Source organism: Accipiter gentilis, chromosome 17, assembly GCF_929443795.1.
Source record: "Accipiter gentilis chromosome 17, bAccGen1.1, whole genome shotgun sequence".
NCBI lineage: Eukaryota > Metazoa > Chordata > Aves > Accipitriformes > Accipitridae > Astur > Astur gentilis.
This window is the reverse complement of record NC_064896.1, coordinates 8,328,102-8,352,160: the sequence shown is the minus strand read 5'-3', so window position 1 is coordinate 8,352,160 and position 24,059 is coordinate 8,328,102. Positions and strand designations below refer to the sequence as shown.

Here is a 24,059-nt window from a genome sequence, read left to right as displayed (position 1 = left end):
TTGGGCCCATGTTGTTCCACATCAGCTTTGTTGCAGGCTCAGGCACCTCTTTGTGCTGGTGATGGACTTTGTGGCTCTATTCCTATGTGTTTCACACTGAATCCAGGCAGCAGACTCAGTGCTTCAGTTCCTGTAGGTGTCTGCAGGTATGAGGTTTGTGCAGAACATGGTGCAGATGCTTCAAGCTCACATCTGCACTTTGTGCAGGTTTAAGAGCAGTGTCTGCATGGAGGACAGGTTAACCGTCAGCAAGGGAGCTACAACTTGGGATTTACAGGTTAGCTGGGACCAAGCTTTGCTTGTCATTGGTGTCTCCCTGAGCATTCCACCAATTTGCATCACTGTGATGAGTGTTCTTCAGGCTGCCACAAATAATGGTGGTCATGATGTGAAGGTGGATGGGCCAGGTGAAGATCTGCCATGCTGTGGTGTCTCAGTGTCCACTGAAGGTCCCTGAGATAAAAGGAGACTTGGGATGGCTGGATTCCTGGGTCTGTTTAGCCCCAACACAAGTGTGAAGGATACTGCTAGGGAATGAGTCTGTCCATGGGATATATGAGTTTCCTAGCACTTCCTTTCCTTGAAGTTATTAAGTGAAAGCTCTTCTGGCTTCTGCTATTCATCTGTTTGGAAGAAGGATGCTCACATACTGTCTAATCCCAGATCTAACCAGGGACATGGAGTGGATTCCTATTCTGCCTTTAGAGGAAAATCCCAATTTTCTGTCTTTCAGGATCATCAGAAGCAGAGATAACTTTGAGGGAACAGCTTTAAGGACTTACCAGATCTTTGCTGTGGTTAATTGCCTTTCCTCTACAGCTTATTTTATTTCTCATTTCCTTTGAGCTGATGTCACACATTTCCTCTTCTCTAGTGACTCTGCAGTCATGCTGCAGTTGCTCCCATTCTGGTGTCCTGTTCTTGAGAGCTGCCTGTGTGGAGACCTTCCAGCCCCAGGTCAGAGAAAATAATGCTTGGCAGAAGACTGAGCATCCTCAGTAAAACACCCATCACTGCTCTACTAAAGCTGAAGATGGACATATCATGCTGAATCCTTTTGACTGTGGTAAGCAGAAAATATACTTTATTAGTACTATTCCTCTTAGAATATACTTTTGCTGATGGCATAGTTCATGTTAGCATGGTCTTTGCACATTGCAGTCATGAGGCAGTAAATCCTTATTGAGAGAGCATGGCCCATGGGAAAGTGCGCAGACTGGGAGCAGAGTCTGCAGTTCCCCCAGCCATTGCTGCGCAGCTGGTTACTTCCACCTCTAGTTCTGCATATAATGGAGTTGACGATATAAACCACTTGGGAATATTGGCTGGTGTACTAGTGTACAAGGTAGTGGCTTGGGCTAGAGTTGCCAGGGTTTTGGTAATGCAGCGCAGCCTGCTGCAGCAGAGAACAGGACCCACACTCGCCAGCCCACACCCTGACCACTGTGCCAGTTCTCCTTCTGCTGGCACAGAGAACATTTATGTGTTTTATACAAAGGGGAATTGCTTCAACAGGAGAGGCTGAGTGAGATCCCCCATGGTACTCCAGAATCTAGGGCTTAGGACATCTCACAAGTATATGGGAGATGTAGCTCGAGTTCCTCAGGCTGAAGACAAAAGTGGGTATTGAGTAAATTTAGTGGGGAATGGTACCATGCTCTCTTCTAGCTGTATTTTGTAGAATATGTGGCTTGACAAATGAGAAGGGAAAAACAACTCTCTTGTGATTCCCTGAAGGACCTTGGCATTGGCACCACACAGCCTACTAAGGCAAAGACAGATGAGCTCTACCAAGTGCTGTTGGGACCAGGAGACAGCACTGCCATCTCCTACAACTCACCTTTCCCAGAGATTTCTAGTAGATTTAACAATGTAGAGCAGGTCCTTGGACTCATCTCTCCAGGTCAGAGCACAGCCCCTTAGCTCAAACCCATCTTTTGTGCAGGGCTTTGGCGTGGAGGGGGACGTGCAGGTTCAGTCTCCCTTGCACCCCATCTGCTAAATCTGGCAGCTGGTGGACAGGCCTGGAGACCCCACCAGTAAAGTCCACCAGAGCTCCTGGGCAAAGTTTGGAGGCTGCCCAAGCCCATGTAGAGCACCAGAAATGGAGGGGTAGATGGGCAGTGTCCCATGGCACAGTCTAAAGGGACTTTGTGAATAACAGTTATGCCTATGTATTGGATGTGGGCACTTCTCTCCTCCTCGTGAATTCTGCTAGTGGGATGCATCACCTTTTTTTTCCCCTACTCTTGGTATGTTCATGTCTGATGCTACAGTGATAGAGCACCTTTCATTGCGAAGGTTCCAGCCCCAAGCACCAGAACCATTTGCTGCAATTGGGAGATAGTCAGAACAGTGGGTTTACAATGCGGATTTGAAAAAAAATAAGTTCTCTAATGATCTTAGGTAATTAGGACTTTTTTTTTCTTATTCTAGTGTCAGAATAGTGTTATCAAACACACAGCTCCCCACTAGTTTCTCCTGCCCCTGCACAGCCTCACCTCTTCCCTGAATGTCTGCATCTGCTAGGTGCCCTCCCAGGCTGAGAGATGCAAACCTTTCCAACTGGTATATGTCCTTACCAGAGATGGTCCCTCAGTGGGTGGGAGAGCTGGGCTTAGACACAGACATTTATTTAAGGCCATGTTGTGACAATTACTAATTTTCATACATAGATGAGGGTGTGGAAGCAGATCCATGAGAAGACCAGTAGGACTTGCCTTGGGTCCTGCATGAATCAAAGTTACAGCAGGGAACAGATCATGGGCCCCTGCCTGCTCTGGGACCTCTCTGCAGGGCAGCAGTGAGTGACACATTACTCTTCAGAGATGTGCCAGACCTCTGTGGCTAGACCCTGAAGTGTCATGGCCCAGACCATCCTCACCGCCTGGCAACCATCACCTGAATCAGCTACTACCCTTTAGAGATCAGTGGGTTCTCAGCAGGGTAGCAGAGATCAAGGTGAAAGAGGACAGATACATGTGTCACCTGGCCAGCTACTAGTACTGCCACAGCTACTTGTTAATTCACAGGGAACATGGCTGAAAGATTGAGTTTAAAGACACTCAAACCTCAATGCTGCCCAGCATGCAGCACCCCGGTGAAGGTCCAAGGACAAGTTGTGGATATCTGTAGTTGTCATGTCCTTAGGGGACCTGTGAGGAGTGAGGAGGGACAGGCTTGGGAAGATGACTATTGCCTTCCTCTCCTAACAACTGGAAAGAAGTACTGAGTGGTTTGCAGAGTTTTCTGAAGAAAGGAAGAGCTTTCTTGAGCTAGAGCTGACTTTGCATTTGTAGAGGAAAACTGCAGATGTGCAAAGTGTGGATGAGGAACCAACGGCACATGGTCACGAAGAGAGACTCAACGCAGAGAGGGTGAGATGGGGGTTTATGTCATTTGCTGCTGCTGGGGAAGATCGAGAAAGTTTCGAGGCAGGAGGGTGCCTTCTCAGGAGGCAGCAGTCTTTGAGGGAAAACGCTTGTCTGCAGGGCTGGCAGAGCTGAGGCAAGCACATCACAATGTGCAGTGCCTGGCATTCCCATCATAACTCGCACAAGAAGTTTAGGCTTCGTGACTGGTGGTACAGTTTACTCTCAAGGAAAACCACCATGTTCTGCAAATTAGGTTAAAAACCCAGCAAGTTTACCATTAGTGAGCAACTTAGTGTCCTTGCTGGTGGCTCTCAAACTGCTTTATCTGCATTAGTCATTTAACTTCCCATGAAGGAAGAGGGAGAAAAAAAGCAGATCTGCAGGACTGTGTCAGGAAGAGGCTAGTGCCTGCCCAACATCAGACAGGGAGTTGGCACTAAAGCCAAGAACAGGCATGTACGTCCTCTGGATGGTAAAAGCAGCAGGTTAAAGTATACAAGGTATTAGACTGAATCCATGTAAATCTGAGACAAGAACACATACAGTATTGATGATGCAGGAATTCGGTATGTCCAAACTGTAAGCAAGATTTGAAGAAATACTAACTGAAGTAGGGACTGGTAATATTAAAAACCTGAAAGTGTCTCTTTAGGTACAATATTTGCCAGCAGCCTCACCAGCAACACAGGAAAGTACAGAATTGCTGCTGCTGACATTTGCATTTGATGCAGAAATGGGGGGGGGAGGAAGGGCGGAGCCAGATTGGTTTGATGACAACTTGAATACAAAATGATGGCACAACAGACAACAGCCAGGATTTTAAGAGAAAGAAACTGTAGTTAAAGTCAACAATGAACCACAAAACATCGCCTTTTAGGATTAGTGACTCATCTTTTACATTGTTCACTGAATAAAAAAAAATTGAGAGGTCTGGTAACCTATTAAGTGAACGTGAGATCCTATAGTGCCTGCAATTAAGAAAACAAATACAATCTTTACAAGTGTAAGAAGAAAAATGTCAGAAAACAACAAGTAGAGGGTGACTCTGGAAATGGCAATAGTGAGACATTTTTACCAGATACTGTTTCACTTCTGGAATTTCTAGGTTAAAATAAATGTAGGCAAGTTAGAAAGCATTAGCAACCACAGAGGGGAAAAAGAGACCCAGAAAACCTGTTTGCTTATAGTAAAAGATTAAGAAATGTGAGACAGACCAGAGTAACAGATTATTTTATCTAAGAACCCCGATGCATAAAAGTCTTTTGAGATTAGAGATTAGTGATCTGATATCCACACTGTAACAAACAACATTGGATGAAGACAAAAAGGCTAGTATGGTGTGGAAATAGGATCAAAGAGAGGACCAAGGGGACAGGGCAGGTGTCTGTGGCTGGAGCCAAGGCATGGAGCAGAACTCCTGTGGTCACAGACAGCTGAAATTAAAAGGTGGGTTTTGGCTTAGCAATGGCACCATACCAATCAGCTCGTTTTATGCTTTGTATTTTTAGGTAAGAAGAAAAGCTACATCAGGAAATTCTGCTTCAGACTTGCCCACTCAGCACCATGATGTCTGGAAAGGGTAAAGGTGCTGCTGAAGGTAGTGCCGATTCCTACATTTCATGCCACATAGACTCTGAGTTTCGCTACAACCTCTTCACTGTTTTCTACAGTATCATTTTCATTCTGGGCTTTGTTGCCAACTGCTATGTGCTCTGGATTTTCAGCCGTATTTACCCAACCAAAAAACTCAATGAAATCAAAATATTCATGGTGAACCTGACAGTAGCTGACCTGCTCTTCTTGGTTACGATGCCAATGTGGATTGTTTACTATCACCACCATGGAGACTGGATCATGCCTGAGTTCCTCTGTAATGTGGCTGGCTGTTTATTTTTTGTTAACACCTACTCTTCTGTTGCCTTTCTGACGGTCATCACATACAACCGTTACCAAGCTGTGACTAATCCCATTAAAGCTGCTCAGTTTACCACCCAGAGAAGGGGTATCTACTTATCAGCAGCTATCTGGATCATAATAGTGGGCAGCTCTTTGTATTACCTTTTTGACAATAATACTAATCAGGAGGAGATTGATTCGAAGAATTTCACACGGTGCTTTGAGCGCTATAAGTCTTCTAGCAGCGTTTCAGCTGTTCTTGCCATTCATGTCATCATCTGCATCCTCTTCTATATAATTTTCCTTTTTATACTAGGCTGGAACATCATCATTATCAGGACACTGTTCTCCAAATCAGTGCAGCCACGGAAGAGTGCTCATGTCAAGCAAAGGGCACTCTGGATGGTTTGCACAGTGCTGGCTGTGTTCATCATAAGCTTTGTACCTCATCACATAGTGCACCTGCCCTGGACCCTGACTGTTCTGGAGCAGTGGAAGAAGGAAAACTGTCAGTTGCGCCAACAACTCAATGATGCTCACCAGGTGACTTTGTGCCTCTTGAGTATGAACTGTGTGTTGGACCCTATCATCTACTGCTTCCTCACCAAGAAGTTCCAAAAACATCTTTCAGAAAACCTGAAAAGCATGAAAGGAAGTCGCAAGTGCTCCAGGCAAACCACCGACACAGTGATTGAGGGCACCATTCACCAAGAGGATGCCATTAGGATCTAGTTCAGCCCTGTTCTGATTGCAGATTGAGATGCATGAATTAGTCACCCATCTTTTCTCAAGAAGAGGCACTTTTCACAAGAAGGGACAGAGCAGAGCACCAAGATACTACAGTTCCTTTTTTCTATTAGACAGAAGAATGGACACTCATTTTTTCTATCACATGCAACTGGCAGAACAGGAACCTGCAGTAATCTGGCAGAAAAGCACTTTCTGTCTGGGCTGATGTTCTCATGGGCACTAAGAACAGCTCAGACGATCTGCTTTTACGTGAAAGAAATGTGTCACTGAGTCTCTGCAGTGTGCAGCTAGAAGCAAAGTGCACTGAAATTATCCATTGTGTCAGCCCAGACAGCACCACCCCTGGTCCTTTGCCTGCCAAGCTCCCACGAAGAATCCAGTATCAGAGCTGTAAGAAACTTCTAAAAGATCTGGAAGAACAGACTGAGCTGCTAGTATAATCAAGTGACTTTTCTAAGCAGTTTGCATGGTTCTGTGAAGAGAGTCTGAGCTGAAGAAGCTCCTGAGTGGCTAGAAGGGACGTAGTCCAAGGAGTTCCTCAAATGCCATCCAAGAAGACATCTGCACCTCTGATCCCTTCTTACCTACTCGCATGGTCTGCCAGGGTCCATACTCAACAGATGTCTGGGTGTAGCTATTATAAACTTTTGCCTTTGCTCCCAGCTCTTGAATCAGTCAAGTAACTGGACTAGTAGGCAAGAAAATGAAGACAAATTGGCAGTGCCTCAGTCCCTGTCCCCAGATCAGCATTATGTCCAAAAGGGAGTATTGTCTGCCCTGACTTATTTTACAATAGCAGAACTAGCAAACCAGCAGCCTCTTGCACTCAGTTTAGTACTTTTTGGCTGACTGCATGTGTCTGTGGAAATCCAATCTCACTTTGGAGGCTCCAGATAACAGAAGATTATTGTCAGCATGGACATTATGATAAGAAGAAAAAAAGCTTGAAATGCTTCAGTATCTTTGTTCTTATTTATTTAAGTTAGGGTTGTAGCAAGGAACTATACATTATTCCTTCCCCCAGCCTTTCTATTTCTGCTACAAAGAAATTAATCTGACTATTTCTTGATATCCTACCACAAGTATTAGGTCAGGTCATGGCTGCTTTCTGAGCAAAGCAGGGCTGCACAGTGATACAGTACACTTGACAGACATGTAATTCATGTACTCCCACGAGCCTGGAGACTCCTCACTCAGGGCTGGCTGCAGTCAGCTGGGGCCAGGGCAAAGTGCTTTTCCAGGGGTACCAAGTCACAAGACACTCAAGGTTCCTTTTGTGACCCAAATTGCTTAATCCAGCACAGGAAATTGGGCAGGGCAGGGAACTTACTTGTTTTCACAACAGTTTTTGGTTCCCTAAACTACATAGGAGTGTCTGGTTAATGACAGAATAAGTGTATCATCTGACCTGTGACACCAATTCTTCATGTGCAAGGACAGCAGCCTTCCTACACCCACCAGAGAATGTGAAAGATAAGCTGAAGTCTTTCCAAAGATAGGACCAATGTCTGTATCAGACCTTGCCTACATTCAGTAGAGATATGGGTCCTTCAGCTTTTATACTTACTTGTGTGAATGAGCAAAAGAACTAAGACATTTCTTTTTCTGATGCCATCTGCCAGGGCCAGCCATGCACTCCAGGCCCAGTGCCAGACAAAGGAAATAATCTGATCACAATGTGAATGCATTTCCCTACTGGTCCTGGATTCTGCTCTAGTAATGGCCACCCATAAAGAACAGCTGCTGGCACCTCTTAGCAGAGAGATAATTCCCTATGTCCCTCGGCCATGTTCAAAGCTTTGCCCTGAATCTGCAGTCATCCAAGCCATAGCACAAGGGGGGAGGGGGGGGGGGGGGAGGCGCGATTTCTGTAATTTAAAAGCCTAAATCCCACTTGCTGGAGGAATCTGCCTTTGTACTGCTGCCCTCCCCAGATGGCACGTTCTGGCCAAGGAGCTCCTGCAGCTGGCAGATGGAGTGGAGCTTTCCTCTTTTCCCCTTGCCACCCGATGGGTTAGCAGAGCTCCCTTGCTTCACAGCCCCTAAAGCACTGAACATATGAAGTCTGGCAACTCTTAGAGGAAATGAAAAGAGATTTTACGTGGAGATCTGGTAAATGTGTGATCTTCTTCTACTGATTCCTGGAAAGCTTGCAACAGAATTTACAGTTTAGGCTACCTACTGTGGGTAAATAACATGCTTTACTCTACAGAAAACAGCTGTAAGGCCAGTGTGGACTCATCGAACAAATGTAAACGTGCATCTAAGGAAAAGGGCAAGTAGAGGAAAAAGCCCAAAGTACGCTTCAGGAGGATATGTTGCAGTAATTGTCAGTAACAATGCGTTTCTAAAAACCAGTCTGAGCTTTTACTTCTGTTCCTGGAATTACTTTCTCAGTTTTACCGCAATGTTGCATTACCCTGCTTTACTTTGCAATAAAATGGACCCTCAAAAGTTCTTTTAAGTAAAGCGTGTTCCCCAAGTGTTTTGCCCTTTAACTTCTCCCACCTTCTCATCTTCCTGTATTTATGCTGAAGGGAAAAACCTAGTGTCCTAGGTTGGCTGGGATAGAGTTAATTTTCTTCCTAGTAGCTGGTACAGTGCTGTGTTTTGGATTTAGGATGAGAAAAATGTTGATAACACACAGATGTTTTCAGTTGTTGGTAAGAAATGTTTAGTCTGAAGTCAAGGATTTTTCAGCTTCTGATGCCCAACCAGCAAGAAGGCTGGAGGGGCACAAGAAGTTGGGAGGGGACACAGCCAGGACAGCTGACCCAAAATGGCCAAAGGATATTCCATACCATGTGATGTCATGCCCAGTATATAAACTGGCAGGGGGAGCGGGGCTGGGGGGAGCTGCCGTTCGGGAACTAACTGGGCATTGGTTGGCGGGTGGTGAGCAATTGTATTGCGCATCACTTGTTTTGTATATTGCAATTCTTTGATCTATTTCCCCCTTCCTTTTCTCTCCTATTAAACTGCCCTTATCTCAACGCACGAAATTTCACTTTTTTTCCCCGATCCTCCACCCCTTCCCACCGGGGGGGCTGCGTGGCCTCAGCTGCCTGCCGGGTTGAACCACGGCACCTCGGTGCCACGACACGGCCTGAGCCTGGGGGTGCGCGACCGTGCTCAACGCTGCCACGTGAACTCTGGGGAAGGGTGACATTATGGCCTCAGCAAGATTTGACCTGCTAAAAGGGAAGGGGAAATAATTTCAGAGAAGAAACAACTTCTGGAGAACCTGCCAGAGCCCTCCAACGTCCGGCCAGACTAAAAGCCCCGGAGCCTCTGCCCAGCACACGCGGCAGGTTTTCTGCAGACTCCCGCGGCTCTGCCCCTCCGGCTGAGACCTGGCCCACCGTTTGCAGTAACCCGCACCGCAACACCCACAGCCATCAGACAGCCAACCGGAGGGACGGCCCTGCCAGCCTAACAAAAGCCAAACCCCAAAGCGAGGCAGCCGCCGTGACTCCCGGCCGAGCCGCCGAAGCCCCCTTCGCCCGCACTACTCGCGGCGCCCGGCACTGGCGGGACCGGTTACCCGTTTACAAGGCGGCCGGCACTGCCGCCCCGGCCCGGCCCGGCCCTCGGCCCCCTTAGGGCCGGCGGCGTCACTTCCGTCGCGGCGCGCTCTGCTTCCGGGCGGCGGGCGGGGGCGAGGAGGCGCGGGGCCGCCGCTGCCATGTCCGCTGCGGGACGCGCTCCCGGGCCCGGCTCCGGAGCCGCCTCTCGGTAAGAGCCCGCTGAGGGAGACCCGGCCAGCGCCGCGCGCCCGGCGCCGCCGCGGGGAGGGCGGCGCGCGGCTTCCCCCGCCGAGCCCCCGCGCCGCTCCCCCGCCTCGGGCCGGGCCGGGGCCCGGCGGGCCCGAGCTCGTCGGCCGCGGGGGCGGAGGCGGCGGGGACGACGCGCGGGTGAAGCGTGTGCTTCCTCCGCCGGCGAGCGCGGGCCCGAGGAAGGCGGCGAGGGGCGCCGGGGCGGGAGCGGTGGTGCCGGGTTAGAGCCCGGGGCTCGCCGCCCCCGGAGCCCGCTGTCCCCCCCCGGGAGCGCGGCGGGGTGTTCCTCGTAGTCCTGGTGCCTCAGCCGCTGCAGGTGGTGCTTGGAAGAGCTGGGAAGCGGCCGAAAGGTGCAGCAAGACACTGACTGACTCCCTTAGCTCAGCTCAGCTCAGGTCCTGAGTGGCCTGTGCGAGGTAACCGGGAGAAAGAGCTCGCCCTGGGCCGTTGGTGGGTTGGTCACGGGGCCAGCAGCAGCAGGCAGCCTCAGCTCAGGGCAGCCGTGCTCAAACTGTGCTGGCTTTGCAGTGAGACAGTTAAACGTATCTGCACTTGGTTGTTGGATGGGTTTAGTCGCTCACACCGGAGCTTGTGCAGACAGGGCCAAGAGGATGTGTTGGGGCTTGGCAGGGCCGTGGTCAGTTGGGCTTCACAAGCTGTGCTGGATCCAGATCAGCTCTGCTGGACATTCCTGGTTCTGGGAATGCTGCGCAGAGTTGCTGAAGCTTTATGTGGAGCCAGCTCCAGCACAGCATGCCTTATTAGTTTGCTTTCTGCACTGCATGGTGTGGCTAAATTGTTTCCAGACTAGAGCTAATCCTCGATGCAACATAGCTGTAGTAATTCAGATGGAGCATCGTACAAAAAAGTCTTGGTGGACTTTGCTTTCAGTATGGAGCTGGCTTTACTTCTGCTTCTGTGATCCACTTAATCTGTAGCGTAGTAACTTCCAACTGGTAATTAAAAGTGAGCCATGCTAATTAAGATTTTTACAGTTATAATTTTCTGCCTCTATTGCTTGGTTTCCTTTAATTTGGTCTGTTGCGGATTAACTTAAATTCATGATACTGGAGAAGATAGGTTTTGTTGAGAATCATGGCAATTCACATGCCTCAGGTCACTGTTTTCAAAATAAACTACTTTTAAAAATGCACAAAGATAGTGGCTTCCTCAGCCTGCAAAACTACTGACCTATCAGACTGTACCTATCATGTTTTGGGTTTTTTCTTACCACCTCATGGTGCAATACTTCTTACTTGTGCAGTTCTGCAGTCCAGTTTTCGCCACGCAAACAGTGATACACAGGTACGCTTTCACTGCTCTGTGTCTGAAAGGTAGTTGAGGTTAAGGTCTCGGAGCTTACAAGCCATTAGAATTACTGCACAGTGTCTTTTTGCAGCTTTCGCCGCCTTCTCAGCTCTTCCATGCAACCTCAGCAGCAGTTATGGCACCTTGGTAACTGTGTATTGTTGGGTTGTGTGACAAATTTGATTGGAAAACTGTCACTTGCCCATCACAGATGTATGCAATAGCTGTAGTAATTCCTGAGTAATTGGTGACTCCGGAAGGGTTTATAGCTTCTCAAAACTGTGCCCTGTAAATATCCAGATGTTGAATGAGTTTTGAATTGAATATGTCAGAGTATACTTTATTAAATGGATTTCCGTGGTTTGTGTTGATGGGTTGGAGTACCTCTACAGCAGATTAATGTATGATTTCCTAAATTTTGTGTGCCAAAGGGTAGTTATATATGACTAAACATGAAACTGGATAAAATATACTGAAATATTTTAATTGAACGAAAAGCCCTAGCAAGTACTGTGTTGCCGTGTGCAAGTCATGTTATGCATAAAGATTCAAGGCTTAAAGCAGATAATAGGTCATTGTGGACATGAGTAACTCAGTGCCTGTATTCTTAGTTATCAGAAGTAGGATTATTTTTTTCCCTCCCTGCAAATCGGTGCTTCTCCCCCCGCCCCCCCCCCCCCGAAAGGTGCTCCTAGACAATGGATGTTTGTTAAAACTTGTACTGGGTCTGCAAAACCCTGTGATTGAAAAAGGGGCTGTCAGGACAGAGATGTCAGAGATGTACAGGAAACTTTTGAGGCCTTAAATGGAATCCTGTCAGGATTTAACAACTGATGGTCTCGCACCAAGCAGTGTCTACAGACAGCCCACCTCCAGACATGGTCTTTTGCAGCAACTCCTGAATGTTTTTATCACCTAAACGGTGACCAGTGGCACACAGTGGTTAGTCATAAGTTGAGAAAGGTTGTCTTCAGCTTTTTCTTGCTTTGTCTTATCCTTAATTTATTATCTTTCTTTCATCCTAATTTGTCTGGAAGTTATTCCTTTAATTGGTTAAAGGGCAGCAAAACAGGCATCTCTTCAGCAGTGTTCTCTCTGGTGGCCCCTCTCTAGCAGTGATTCAAGGATAGTTCATGCAAATGCTATGACTGGAGGCTCTCCAGTACCTGAGGGAGTAACTTCAAATCCTTTCTTCCTTCTTGCAGCCACTTCCAGAGCTTCAGTGAAGGTGGTGCTGCAAGGGTTCAGATCTCCTCCTAATGCATTACCCAAACCTGATGTTTTAGGAGAGCGCTGTGGGCAGAAGACACAGCCAGCATGTCATAGCAGACTCTTCAGTGTATAGTGTCATTTTGATCCACACCACACCAGTCACTGCTGTCTTGTCTTTTGCAGGTTGTCACCAATCAGTCCCGTAACTGGGCAATATAACTAGAACACAAGCTTTGTATTTAGAAAAATAGTTTAGTATTGTGATGAAGCTGATTTGGAACTTTTTCCATCTCTTAAATAAACTTTGGGGGTTAAAGGAATGGCTAGTCTAATTTCAGAGGTGATTGGACAGTTCTTCAGTTCTGCAGAATATGGGTCTCTCCTGAGTTGAAACCAGTCTGCAGAGCTATTCTCACATCCCAAGAGCTTCCTTCTGAGTCTTGGAATTTGGATTGTTTGTGTTTGAACACTGGCAGTGCTGTTTCTCTGAGAGTCACCAACTGGCACATAACAAAGTGTATGGCAGCTTTAAACCTTGGGTGATGGTTCATAATTCTATAAATATCGTACTATCATATGTAATTCCATTTTGAACGTTTTACAAACCAGTCTCATACTAATGTCTTTTCTTTGACAATTTTTTTCCCCTATTCTATTTGAGAGAGCTTAAGAAATTCTTCCTTAAGTATGATTGATTTAAGATGATCAGGGTAGAAAAATGCATATTTGGGACCAGGATCATTTGAAAAAGTAGGTGATTAATTATTCTTCAGAGCAGAAAAAAAAGTGGCAGCTGTTTTCAAAACCACATGGAGGTATTCTGAAGTAGGCCTGATCACTGGTTTCCTATCAAAATCTCCCCATGCTGCTTTCTTTGGTAAAGGCATAGTTGTTCTCATATACCTATTGGGGAAAATACTGTCACAGAAAACAACCCCATTGGCTCAAGGCTTTGAAGTTTAACATAGAAGTCTGGTCCCATTTGCAATACATCTGATGTTTTGTTCAATACCTTTTTAATAGCTCTTGAAATCTCAGAAGCCATTGCCTTGATTATTGTGTGTACTTTAAATCCCCATTTCCTGTCCATCCAGAGCTTTTGAGGTATAGGGAGGTGAGCCGGCCTTTTTAGAAGATGAAGGGACTCAAAGATAACAGGGACTACTTTATTTTTCTTCATTAACTTGGCTGGTATTCTGGAGAACTATAAAGAAACACGAGGTTTAATTCTTTTTCATTTTTATTCTCTATCCAGTAGTGAGCTCTCATGCCAAGCCTGCTGCTATGTTGACCTTTCTGGATATGAGGAAAAAATAAATTCTTCTGGCTTAAAAAAAAAAAAAAAAAGTTACAAAATACTCACTCTTGCCTGACCCGAAGAAAGCCAAAAAGTCCCTGTGAGTCAATGATACCACTGCTGTCAGCATTTTAAAATAAGATAGCAAAAGTAGTTTGACAATTCTCTGAATTAGTAATCTGTGACTAGCTTTCCAGGACCTAAAGAATTTAACTTTATGCTGAAGAAAAAACAGCATCAAGTTGTTGAGTAAGTTTCTCTAATCTCAGAATAAAATGACCTTTTTTGTGGATGCTGTTATAAAAAACATACATAATTGGTCTTTACTGAAAGTGTTAGTTCTTGCTGAGCTACCAGAATCCAGTATCTGTCATGCAGCTGCTTCTTCCAATGAGGGAAGTAAAAAGTGGGCTAGTTAAGAGAGTTTTTGGCAGTCTTCATTAACTGGAATAGGCCTAAGTCAAAGAGGACAGCCCTTTGGGGAATTTCTTGATGTTGACAGGTTTTGGAGCTAAAAGTCAGCAGAAAATACTGTGGACTGTTCTTTCTCAAAGGTTACCTGTTACATATGCCAAGGAAGAAGATACTAATTCCTTGGGCTCTCATGTAGCCTGAAGGCATGTGTCATCCTGTTGATTCAGCCGAAAGTTCAGTCCTGTCAGCCACTCGCCCAAGGCCCCTGGCTTCGTTGGGGATGGGCACGTGGTCACAGGTGACAGAGCTAGCAGGACTCCGAAAGTTGCGAAAATGAGTTGTGCCTGCGTTTCTCGACCATCCCAGTTATCAAATAAAACTGATTGCAACTTAATGAAGTGTAGGGTTAAACAGTCTTTGATTGCAACTGCAGTAGTTTGCATAATGTGATTCACTTTGCAACTGGTGTCAGCTAAAATTAAAATGCACAATATTATGACTTGCCACAACTCAGCTAATTACAAATATCTTAGTAAAACAATGACCTGGTCATCCCTGCATTCATTTTGCGTTCTAGATTTTCTGCAATCATCAGAAACTTCAGAACAGAGAGCACTGTTTTTGCTAGGATTTATTTGTTGTCTGGTTAGGGATTAATTCTCAGTGACAAGGTCTGAAGAAAATGTACTTATAGCAATGAAGATATCTTCATGATCTTGTTTATTTCCTCCTGGAAACAAGCAACACTTGCACCTACCAGGTTAGAGGACCTGGTTTATATGATGCCTGAAACTGTGTAATTAATTCTCTCCTGGGGGGAGGTGAGGCAGTTTGTTTTGTTTGGTTTTTAGGTATTGACAGAGAAAAACAGACACGTGCTCTGGAAAGGTGCAGACACAAAGTTTGAGTCAGTTCTTGTGACCACAGTTGTGTGAACCCTGAAGTCCCATGCTTTTCTTTCTCACCTCCTCTTTTTTTTTTTTTTTCCTCCTTAAAAGCTGTAACTCAGGAAACACAGTAAGTTTAAACAAACAAACAAACAAAAACCTAAGCCCTTGATGGCCCTCCATCAACTCCTGTTGACTGTTTTTTTGCTCTTTGTGTCGTTGCCATTTGGCTGAATCTGGTAAAATAGTTTGACTGAGACCCCTGTGGATCAAGAACAATCTCAAACAAGGCTTCTTATCTTACTGAAATGTCAGACTTTTCCTGCTGTGTTTCCTTTGTCCATATCTTTGGTATGTGTCCTCCTACTCCTTCAGGGCCTTCAAATGATTTTTCTGTGTATGTAGCAGAAGTTGAACATGCATTTAGCGACCCTGTGGTGTTGCTGCTTGTTAATGAACCCAGAGGCTCGCTAATTGCAATAGCAAGTAGTAATCCATGTTGGGTTACTGAATACTCTGCTTTTCTACATGTAGAAGACTTGGAAGAATGCAGCGAGCAAAAGCTATCTTTTTCTATAGCGAAGAAAAAGTTTCAAGTGGGGCAGGTCCAAAGACTAAAAGCTTATGTCACCACAATTTTTTTCTCTGAAAATATATTTTTGTTTTCTGGAGAAGAGTTGTTGATTGAAATGAGTCATTGCTTTTAGAAGTTAATATACTTGAGTACTCTTGAACTGAAAATATTTTGTATGGGCTAAATATAAAAAGTTATGTAATGACTAAATTGGCAGTTAGATAATTCAAATAAATAATGGCATGAAAGAGAAAAAAGGAAATGGGAATAGATGGAAGGACAACAAGGAAGAGAAAGGAAATATGAATCTGTTTTTTACTGTGGAAGTTTTGTTGTCCTGGCTGCAGTATCTTGTGAGGATTGTGTGGAAACTTTGTACTATTTTTGTGCATTTGAATGTAGCTTTTTTACTGATTGTCCTAGTCTGCAATATAGGTAAGCTGGAAGCACTCGTAGTAAATAAAATAACAGCCCCTTCTCTTTTATAAAAAATAATGCATGACATACTCAGGATCAGCTCAGAGATTCTTAGGGTGCATGCGAGTTGGTCACTGGTAGCATGTATTAATTATGATTAATATGGAAGAGGACCTGAACTAACATGAAAGAAAAAGATAATTGGGAGAAATGGGACCTTAAGGGTAGATTTGGAAAAAAAAGTCATCAGGCATTTCTTTGCCAAAATTGTACCTAGCAGAGGTGATGGTGCTTCCATTTGCGAGATATTAATTCTTATTTGAAACTTGACTGGCCTGCCAAGAGCAGAGAGGGAAAAGGATTTTGCCAGTGAGCTGTAGCAAGAAGCGAATCTTTTACCATCTAAATCTGCATTTGTTTGATACGTGCTGATAGTACTGTAATGCCAATTGTAAGTTTTGGGATTGTTGAATTCCAAATGGAATGTGTTCGTTCTTGTTTTGGGTGACTTGTGATACAATAGTATTAACTAGTTGTAGATATTGTGATCATATCAATTATTTTGTGTGATTAGGGATGTTCTTTTGATGGTGTTTATAGAGAGCTAACCCCACAGTTATGCTATCTGTGCTGTAACAAGCATCTCTGAAATATGGTGGAAGGAGGCTTTCACTGGGATGCAGTAATGCCAGGGTACCAGCTGTACAGAAATGGTGGGGTAGGGTATATAGTGGGAGATGGGCACTGTGCATGAAGGGGTTTTATAAAGGGTAGCAGCATTACAAATACAGGAAAAGAGAAGCACTATTGGGTCTGTATGGGTAGAAATCCCAGACCTACAATGTGCTACTAGGATTGTACTGGCAACCCCTGGATCAGGGCAGTGATAGTGATCAGGAGCTATTAAGTGAGATCAGAGAAGCTGCAGATTTGGGGGAGTTATAATGGGAGATTTCAGCTACCTGGACAGAGACCAGTTCTGTGCCTCCTCAGAAGGCAAGGTAGAGAGAACATTGTCCATAAATGACTGCTTCCTGCAGCAACCAAGTTTAAACTGACAAAAGCTGCTGCTTTTTGGAGTGTCGTGGTGCATAGGACCTACCTTAAGCTAGAAGTGGGATGCCTTACAGCAACCACAGTACAATTAGATATAACTGAGTAGAAGGGGACAGCAGACAAAAAAAAAAATCCAGCACATGGATATTCAATTTCAAGAAATGGAAATACCTAAAAATGAATCAAGTAGTTTTAAAATCCCCCAAACCATAAAAAGGTCTGCCCAAAAAGTGAGCAGCCTACAGGGACCTTGGAATCTGTTTAAAAAACTGTGTCAGAAGCCAAGATATACCATTTGAAAGTGAACAAGTTGGTCTCCCCCTAAAAATCCCTCCGTGACTCAATGGGAAAGCTAAAAAGCCATCATGGGGAAAAGGCAAGCATTTAAAAAATGGAAAGCATGGTGGGTGAGAACAGGTGAGAGCAGTCACGCTGGGAAGTCAAGTCTGTAGCTCAGGTGGGTGCCAAAGGCGAGAGCCGTAGCGTAAAAGCAGCTCCCAAGGCAGGGATTGGAGACCTTCGCTGAAGCCTCAGTAGAGCTTTCTGCAAAAGCTGTCACCAAGGTCACCAGCTGTACTGTCTTGGCCCTAAGCCCAGGTAACCAAAACCCTAGGAGAGGGAATATTTGCTGGGGGCCCTGACAGGTGGCACTTTCTTCCTCCAAGCTCTGCCATGAGGCACAAGTACTTGAGAGGCCTGAGAGCAGACCTTGATGGTAAAGCCTGAAGCAAGGAAGACATTGAATACCTCAGCCTTTCCTGTGTCCTTCATCAGTTGATTGCCTGCCCTGCTCAGCATCCAGCCCATGGTTTTCTTGGTCTTTTGCTGCCAGTGTGCTCATAGGAGCCCAAGAAGCCCTTCTTGTTGCCCTTTGCATCCCCTGCTAGATTTGAGCCATCAAAGCTTCTGATCTCTGCATGCTTCATCAATTCTGGTGAAGTCCTCACATGTATCTGGTCTTTGCTTTACTTCACATGTGCTTCCTTTTTGAATTTAGTCAGAAGTTCACTGTCCAGCCAAACTGTCCTCCTTCTGCATCTGCGCATTTTCCTGCATGCTGGGATGGACTTCTTGTGCTTGTCTCTTGCGCTTGGGGGAAGCTGTCCTTGAGGATCAGCCATCTCTCCAGGGCTGCATTGCTCCTTCAGGCCCTCCCGTAGTACCGTACCTGTCAGATTAGTCACCTGAACAAATGTAATCTGGCTGTTTATTTTGTTACTTGTCATCTTCACTTCTCCTGGGATCTTGAACTCTTACGATGTTACATTACCACATAAAAAAATTCTTTGATGCATTGAGAAACCTGACTTTTGTTTGCCCCACTGTGTTGCTCTCACAGCAGATATTGGGGTGGTTGAAGTCCCTCTTGCAAATGGTGGTCTGTGATTACTAGGTTTCTTCAGCTGTTTAAAGATGACTTCATTCACTTCTTGACAGAGGATCTGTAGTGGACATCCACCACACTATTCTATGTTTTTGGCTATCCTTCTTATCCTGACTGTACAAGAGGTCTGTCCATCATCCTGTAGCAGAGCTGGTTTGTCTGAGCATTTTTGTCACCCTGTCTTATGTGTGCTGTTCTCTACCTGGTGGGTCTTCCCTGACAAACCTCGTTCAAAGCCCTCTAACTCTGCTAGCAAGCCCAGGTAGCAGAGGACAGGGCTTAGTGGTCACTTTAAAGGCTGGAGAAGAGAGCACTGAGGTACCCTTAATGGTGGTGCTTAGACTGGTTTTGTCCAGCATTTTCACCAGTGATCCAGAGAAATCAATGGCCAGTGAAATCTCCAAGTTTACTGATGTTACTGAACTTTTGAGTTATAAAAAGCCACACCAAAGGCAGGAGGATATCACCAAACTGAGCAGTCAAAAAGGTGGCAGAGGAGCTTCAGTGTAGATGAATTTACAGAAACTTAAGGTAATTACCATAAACATGGTTTAGATTGCTTTCCCTAAATTAAGGGTAATTCATCTAGGGAAAAGCAATCTAAACCATATTAGATGAGGCTGAACTCGGAACAGGCAGTGAGGACTCCAGGAGGAGAACCTGAGGACAGTGATGGTTCATTGAAATGATTACTCAGTGTAAACGGCAGCCAAACAAAAAGCCAACGATGTTGGCTGTCATTAGGAAAGGCATCAAAAACAACAGAGACATCATTTTACCACTTTGTAGTAAAGCTGCGATTGCAGCCACATCTCGTATACTACATGCAGCTCTGGTTGCTGCATCTCAAGAGGGAGCAGAGAGGGGGCAGAACAGTGATCATAGGGGATGAAGCAGATGGCTTACAAAGAGTAGCTGAAGGCTGGGACTCTGATTTGGAGAGAGAATGTAAGCAAGGTGTACAAAATCCTGAAGGCAGGAGACATGCTGAAAGTGGAGCTGCTCGCCCAATCCTGCTGTACTAGGACTGAAGGCACTTGGAAGCTAGTTGCTGTAAGACAGCTGAGAAGTTCTTCATGCGGCAGGTTGTGAGCTGTGCTGGGTGGCCGTGGGAGCTGCTGACAGCAGCCGGTTCAGAGAGGAACCAGACAAATTTGTGGGAAATAGGCCTGTTGGTGGATGCTGGAGGATGAGGCAGAGATGTCCCCTGTGGTCCCACGCTTGTGACTGCTGGAGGGGCGTGGAGGGGGTGGTGGAGAGTGAGTGGCCAGGCTTACACTATCCCTGCTAGTGGCATCTGCTGTCGCTGCTGTTGGTGCGCTGGGCTGGGCTAGACGGACCATTTGTCTGACCCAGTAGGGTGTTTCTGTGCTCCCACCTGCCTCTGCCAGCAGGACTGATGCTGTGGAAAGCAAATGGTGTAATAAATCTGCTTCATTAAAAGCAGTGGCTTTTACTGAGCAGCTGAGCGTTGAACACCATCATTTAAACTGTTTTTCTCCCCGGTAAAAAATCTCAAATATCCAGTACTTTATTCTTTCTTTAATTTTTTTTAGTAGGTTACTCTAGCAACTGTTGTTGCTAAGACACAAATAGCTACAGATGTTCTCAGAACTGATTGCAGGGTGATAAATACCATGGCTGCCTCTAATGCAAAATAACAAAAGAAATAAGTAAATTTACCATGGTCACAACCTTTTTAATAAAATCATGGTAAAAGTTGAGTACTGAAACAGTTTCTCTAATAGAACTATAGATTAATTTTCTGGTAGCCTCTGGTGGTAGCTATATGAATTTTTAATATGTATTAGTGAAATATTTTATTGAAAATAAAGTTTAGAGCTGCATGATGTAAATAATTCCTTTTTTTGTGGTTATGATGATGCAGATTTGCTGTCTGACTGATAAGGGATTAAAAATTTATTTTTTTTTCCAGAAATTTTGTAAGCTATTTGAATGTGTCTGAAGTGCCTTCTAGAAATTAAAGTCAGTGTGCTCTGCTGTTTGAAAGTTTGTTTTAAAAAGCTTTTAAGACAAACAGCATTTTTTTTCCTCCAGAGCTGCAGCTCTAGAGATTTGCCACCTATTTGTCAGTTATCTAAAACACAAAAATGTATGCAAGCCACAAGATACCAGGTATCTTATCATTTGTGGTCTTTGCAAAAAATCTGTTGAGTCTCAGTGCAAGTTGAATCTTAATGAACAGAGGAGGTAATTGACTTTTCAACTTTTCTTATGTTTACAAGAATTACTGTGCTTTGTTTTGTAAGTAAAAGGTTAATTGCAGTTTCATTTTCTTGTGCCCTGTGAGCTATGCATGTTAGAAGAAATTGCCGACTTGTTTCTGGGCTCAGTGGATTTCTCAAGGATGAAGTTGTTATTTCCAAATTTTCCTTTTGTGAAAACAGTTCTTTTCCCCATTAAAAATTTCCCTGCTGTGTTTCAAAATCAAATTTAACAAAATTGCGTAAGAGCTGGGAAAGCAAGCTATGTGTGTGTCATTGTTCAAGGGAAGTGAACTGCAGACAACTTTAACGTCGGTAGCCCTTCAAGGATTTAAAAATACCGTGAAAATTCCTATTAATGAAATAGGCATTGTTTAGGGTAAAACTCGATTTGTATTGCCACATGTAATTTCAGTAAATTTTTCACTTTATAAATGCTGCACAATTTTTTTTTTCCATTTAAGAGTATGAACTTTTAGTCAAACCATGATTTTTCAATCCTACAGGACTGTGTTTACAGGCTTGTCATGGCCACTCGTACCTTCAAAAATAGGGCATACAGCCTGCCTTCCCCGTACCTTTTACAGTGTTTTATTCTGAGTCTTCCCTGGTTAATAAAGAAGGGAGGAGAGAGCACAGAGAGAGAGCAGTAAACAATCCAGCAGATCTCGCGGCAAAGGTTTATTCTTTCCTGTTCTTCACAGTATTTTGCAAATATCTGTGTGTGTGGTGTGTGCGTATCTGGGTGTGTGCATGGAGAGTGAGAAGAAGCGAAGAATAGAGTATAAATCTTTGCCGTGAGATCAGCTGGATTTGTTAAAGATACTAAATCAGCAGGCTGCTGTATAGCACAGCTTTCATTCATTAACTCTATTCTGTTTTCTTTTTTTTTAAACGGCTGCTCTCTGCTGCTGAAAAAGGAAACTAGTAGAGAGCTGTACTTGCAAAGGGGGTGGATTTAACAAAACAAACCTTGAGATATGGTGCATTGAAGATGGATGTTAGAGGGAATTTTTAAGAATTGTTTTGGAGAGCAAGAATGCTGTGTGAGGAGTTGATGTTGATAGTGTTAGAGGGTAGGATTTGGGGGTACCACAATTTGAAGTTAGAAACCCAAGTTCCTTTTCCCTCTTACCTTATCTGTATTTTCAAACACTGGAGTAATGCACCTATTCTCATCTGCTTGGCAGTCATGGGATGACTGTCAGATACTGAATATGCAGCCTTAATATGATATTTATAAATTAACTTGTGAACACCATGGGAAGGTCATGCATTATGTTACTTGCAGGTCTACTTGTGAAAGCAAATGATTTGTATTAAGTATTTCATTCATTAGTGGAGGACGAAAGCTAGAAGATGGGCCACTCCTCTTCTGCTTGCCCCTGCCTTTCTTTGCATGTCACTGGAGTTGCATTAGCGTATTAAATACTGTGATTCCCTTTTCTTTAAATTTTTTTGAGTTTGTAGTCAAACTCACCAGATAGAACATTTTACACACCCAAGCATCTATTTACTCACTCATTTTGTTTGCATCATTGTGATGGTTCAACTTCATGAAGAATTTCCATTAGCTTGTTTTTGCCTGAAGGAAGGAAAAATGAAGCTTAGCACACAAAATTGTTCAATTCCTGACAGCTCCTTAAGGGGCTGTTTAATACACAGACTAAACTAGGAACCAGGCTGATGCTGTCATTTCCTGTGATCTTTAATCAAGCTGTTTAAAAACAAAATGGGAGGTGCTTCAAAACTTTAGAGAATGCCTGTTTTTGCCAAATCCTCATGAGAGATCCTGTAGGAGTGGGCAGTGGGCTGGGTTTGCTTGCTCGGTGTAGTCAGAACACTAGTTTGGCTATGTTGAATACCAAATTGGAAATATTTCAGCAGCTCGGCTGATATGGAATGCTGAGATATGGGGAAGGATAAAATTGTAAAGAAATTTCCTGTGGAACAAGGAAGTTATATCCATACACCTGCTTATACCCTGATGTGGAGGAGCACAGGTCGCTGCCAGCATGGGAGATGGCTGATAGCTTATTTTGCCTGAAGATTAAAACTGCAGTCCTAAACCTTCAGAATAAAAAGCACTTGGTAGCTGTGCAGTGCATAGTAATGTCAGTATGTGTTTCTTCTCTCTTCACTTTTTGTATTTATGTCTTTGGATGTTTTTAATTAAATTTTTAAAAAAAGGGGGGGACACAACCCACCACATCCCGCTGTGCCAAGTTCTGCTCTTCTCCAAAAGAAGTGGTTTGTCACGTGGTAAGTGGCATGGAGTAAAAGCATATTGCGAGGAAAAACTCTGCTGTGGTTGGGTGATGGCTTAGATTGCTTTGGCTGCGCTCTCTGATCCCATGTGCATGTAGTGTAGCAGCATGACACAGATTACCGTGAAATGCGCCACTGGAAAATATGGGAAGCTTAGACTCTTCTGCTGCTTAATTCATATATACATTGCTATTCCTGGTAAGATGCTGGCCCTTGAGTAAATAAGGAGTGGAAATAACTGTATGGATTACATTATTATGCATGCAAAACATTACGGATACTGCCATGAAAGACAATAAAAAATGTTTCTATAAATACATTAGCAACAAAAGCAGGGCTAAGGAGAATCTTCAACCTTTGTTGGATGCAGGGGGAAACGTAGTGACAAAGGATGAGGAAAAGGCTGAGGTACTTAATACCTTCTTTGCCTCAGTCTTTAATAGTAAGACCAGTTGTTCTCAGGGTACCCAGCCCCCTGAGCTGGAAAACAGGGATGAGAAGCAGAATGAAGCCCCCATAATCCAAGGGGAATTGGTTAATGACCTGCTACACCACTTAGGCACACACAGAGGTCTCTGGAGCCGGATGGGATCCACCCAAGGGTACTGAGGGAGCTGGAAGAAGAGCTCACCAATGCACTCTCCATCATTTTATCAGCAGTCCTGACTAACCAGGGAGGTTCCGGTTGACTGGAGGTTAGCAAATGTGACACCCATCTGCAAGAAGGGCTGGAAGGAGGATCTGGGGAGCTGCAGGCCTGTCAGTCTGACCTCGGTGCCGGGGAAGGTTATGGAGCAGATCATCCTGAGTGCCATCGCATGGCACGTACAGGACAACCCGGTGATCAGACCCAGTCAGCATGGGTTTGTGAAAGGCAGGTCCTGCTTGACCAACCTGATGTCCTTCTATGACAAGGCGATCTGCTTAGTGGATGAGGGGAAGGCTGTGGATGTTGTCTACCTAGACAACAGCTTTAGTAAAGCCTTTGACACCGTTTCCCACCACGTTCTCCTGGAGAAAGTGGCTGCTCATGGCTTGGACGGGCGTACTCTTCACTGGGTAAAAAACTGGCTGGACAGATGAGCCCAGAGAGTGGTGGTGAATGGAGTTAAATCCAGTTGGCGGTGGGTCACAAGTGGTGTTCCCCAGGGCTCAGTATTGGGACCAGTTCTGTTTAATATCTTTATCAATGATCTGGATGAGGGGATCGAGTGCACCCTC

General features: G+C 44.7%; 2 protein-coding genes across 9 annotated transcripts in view; both read left to right on the top strand.

Annotated features, from left to right (window-relative positions):
* Positions 1–981: 981 nt before the first annotated feature.
* Positions 982–13,663, top strand: PTAFR (platelet activating factor receptor). Of its 2 annotated transcripts, none has more exons than XM_049819802.1 (3): positions 982–1,066; positions 4,883–9,755; positions 12,310–13,663. In XM_049819802.1, exon 2 carries the CDS (start codon positions 4,938–4,940, stop codon positions 6,000–6,002), a length of 1,065 nt encoding a protein of 354 aa, XP_049675759.1. In that variant the 5' UTR covers positions 982–1,066; positions 4,883–4,937; the 3' UTR covers positions 6,003–9,755; positions 12,310–13,663. The 2 variants fall into 2 exon arrangements, with proteins under 2 accessions (XP_049675759.1, XP_049675760.1); XM_049819803.1 differs by lacking the exon at positions 982–1,066 and adding an exon at positions 3,033–3,377.
* Positions 9,655–24,059, top strand: part of EYA3 (EYA transcriptional coactivator and phosphatase 3) — a 60,215-nt gene continuing 45,810 nt past the window's right edge. For 4 of the 7 annotated variants that reach the window (XM_049819794.1, XM_049819795.1, XM_049819792.1 and 1 more), the window contains exon 1: positions 9,655–9,755. The gene's annotated coding sequence lies outside the window, so the exon portion shown is untranslated. Of the gene's footprint in view, positions 9,756–9,961; positions 10,213–24,059 lie in introns of those variants that run through there. The other 3 variants (XM_049819791.1, XM_049819790.1, XM_049819789.1) reach the window with 3 other exon arrangements.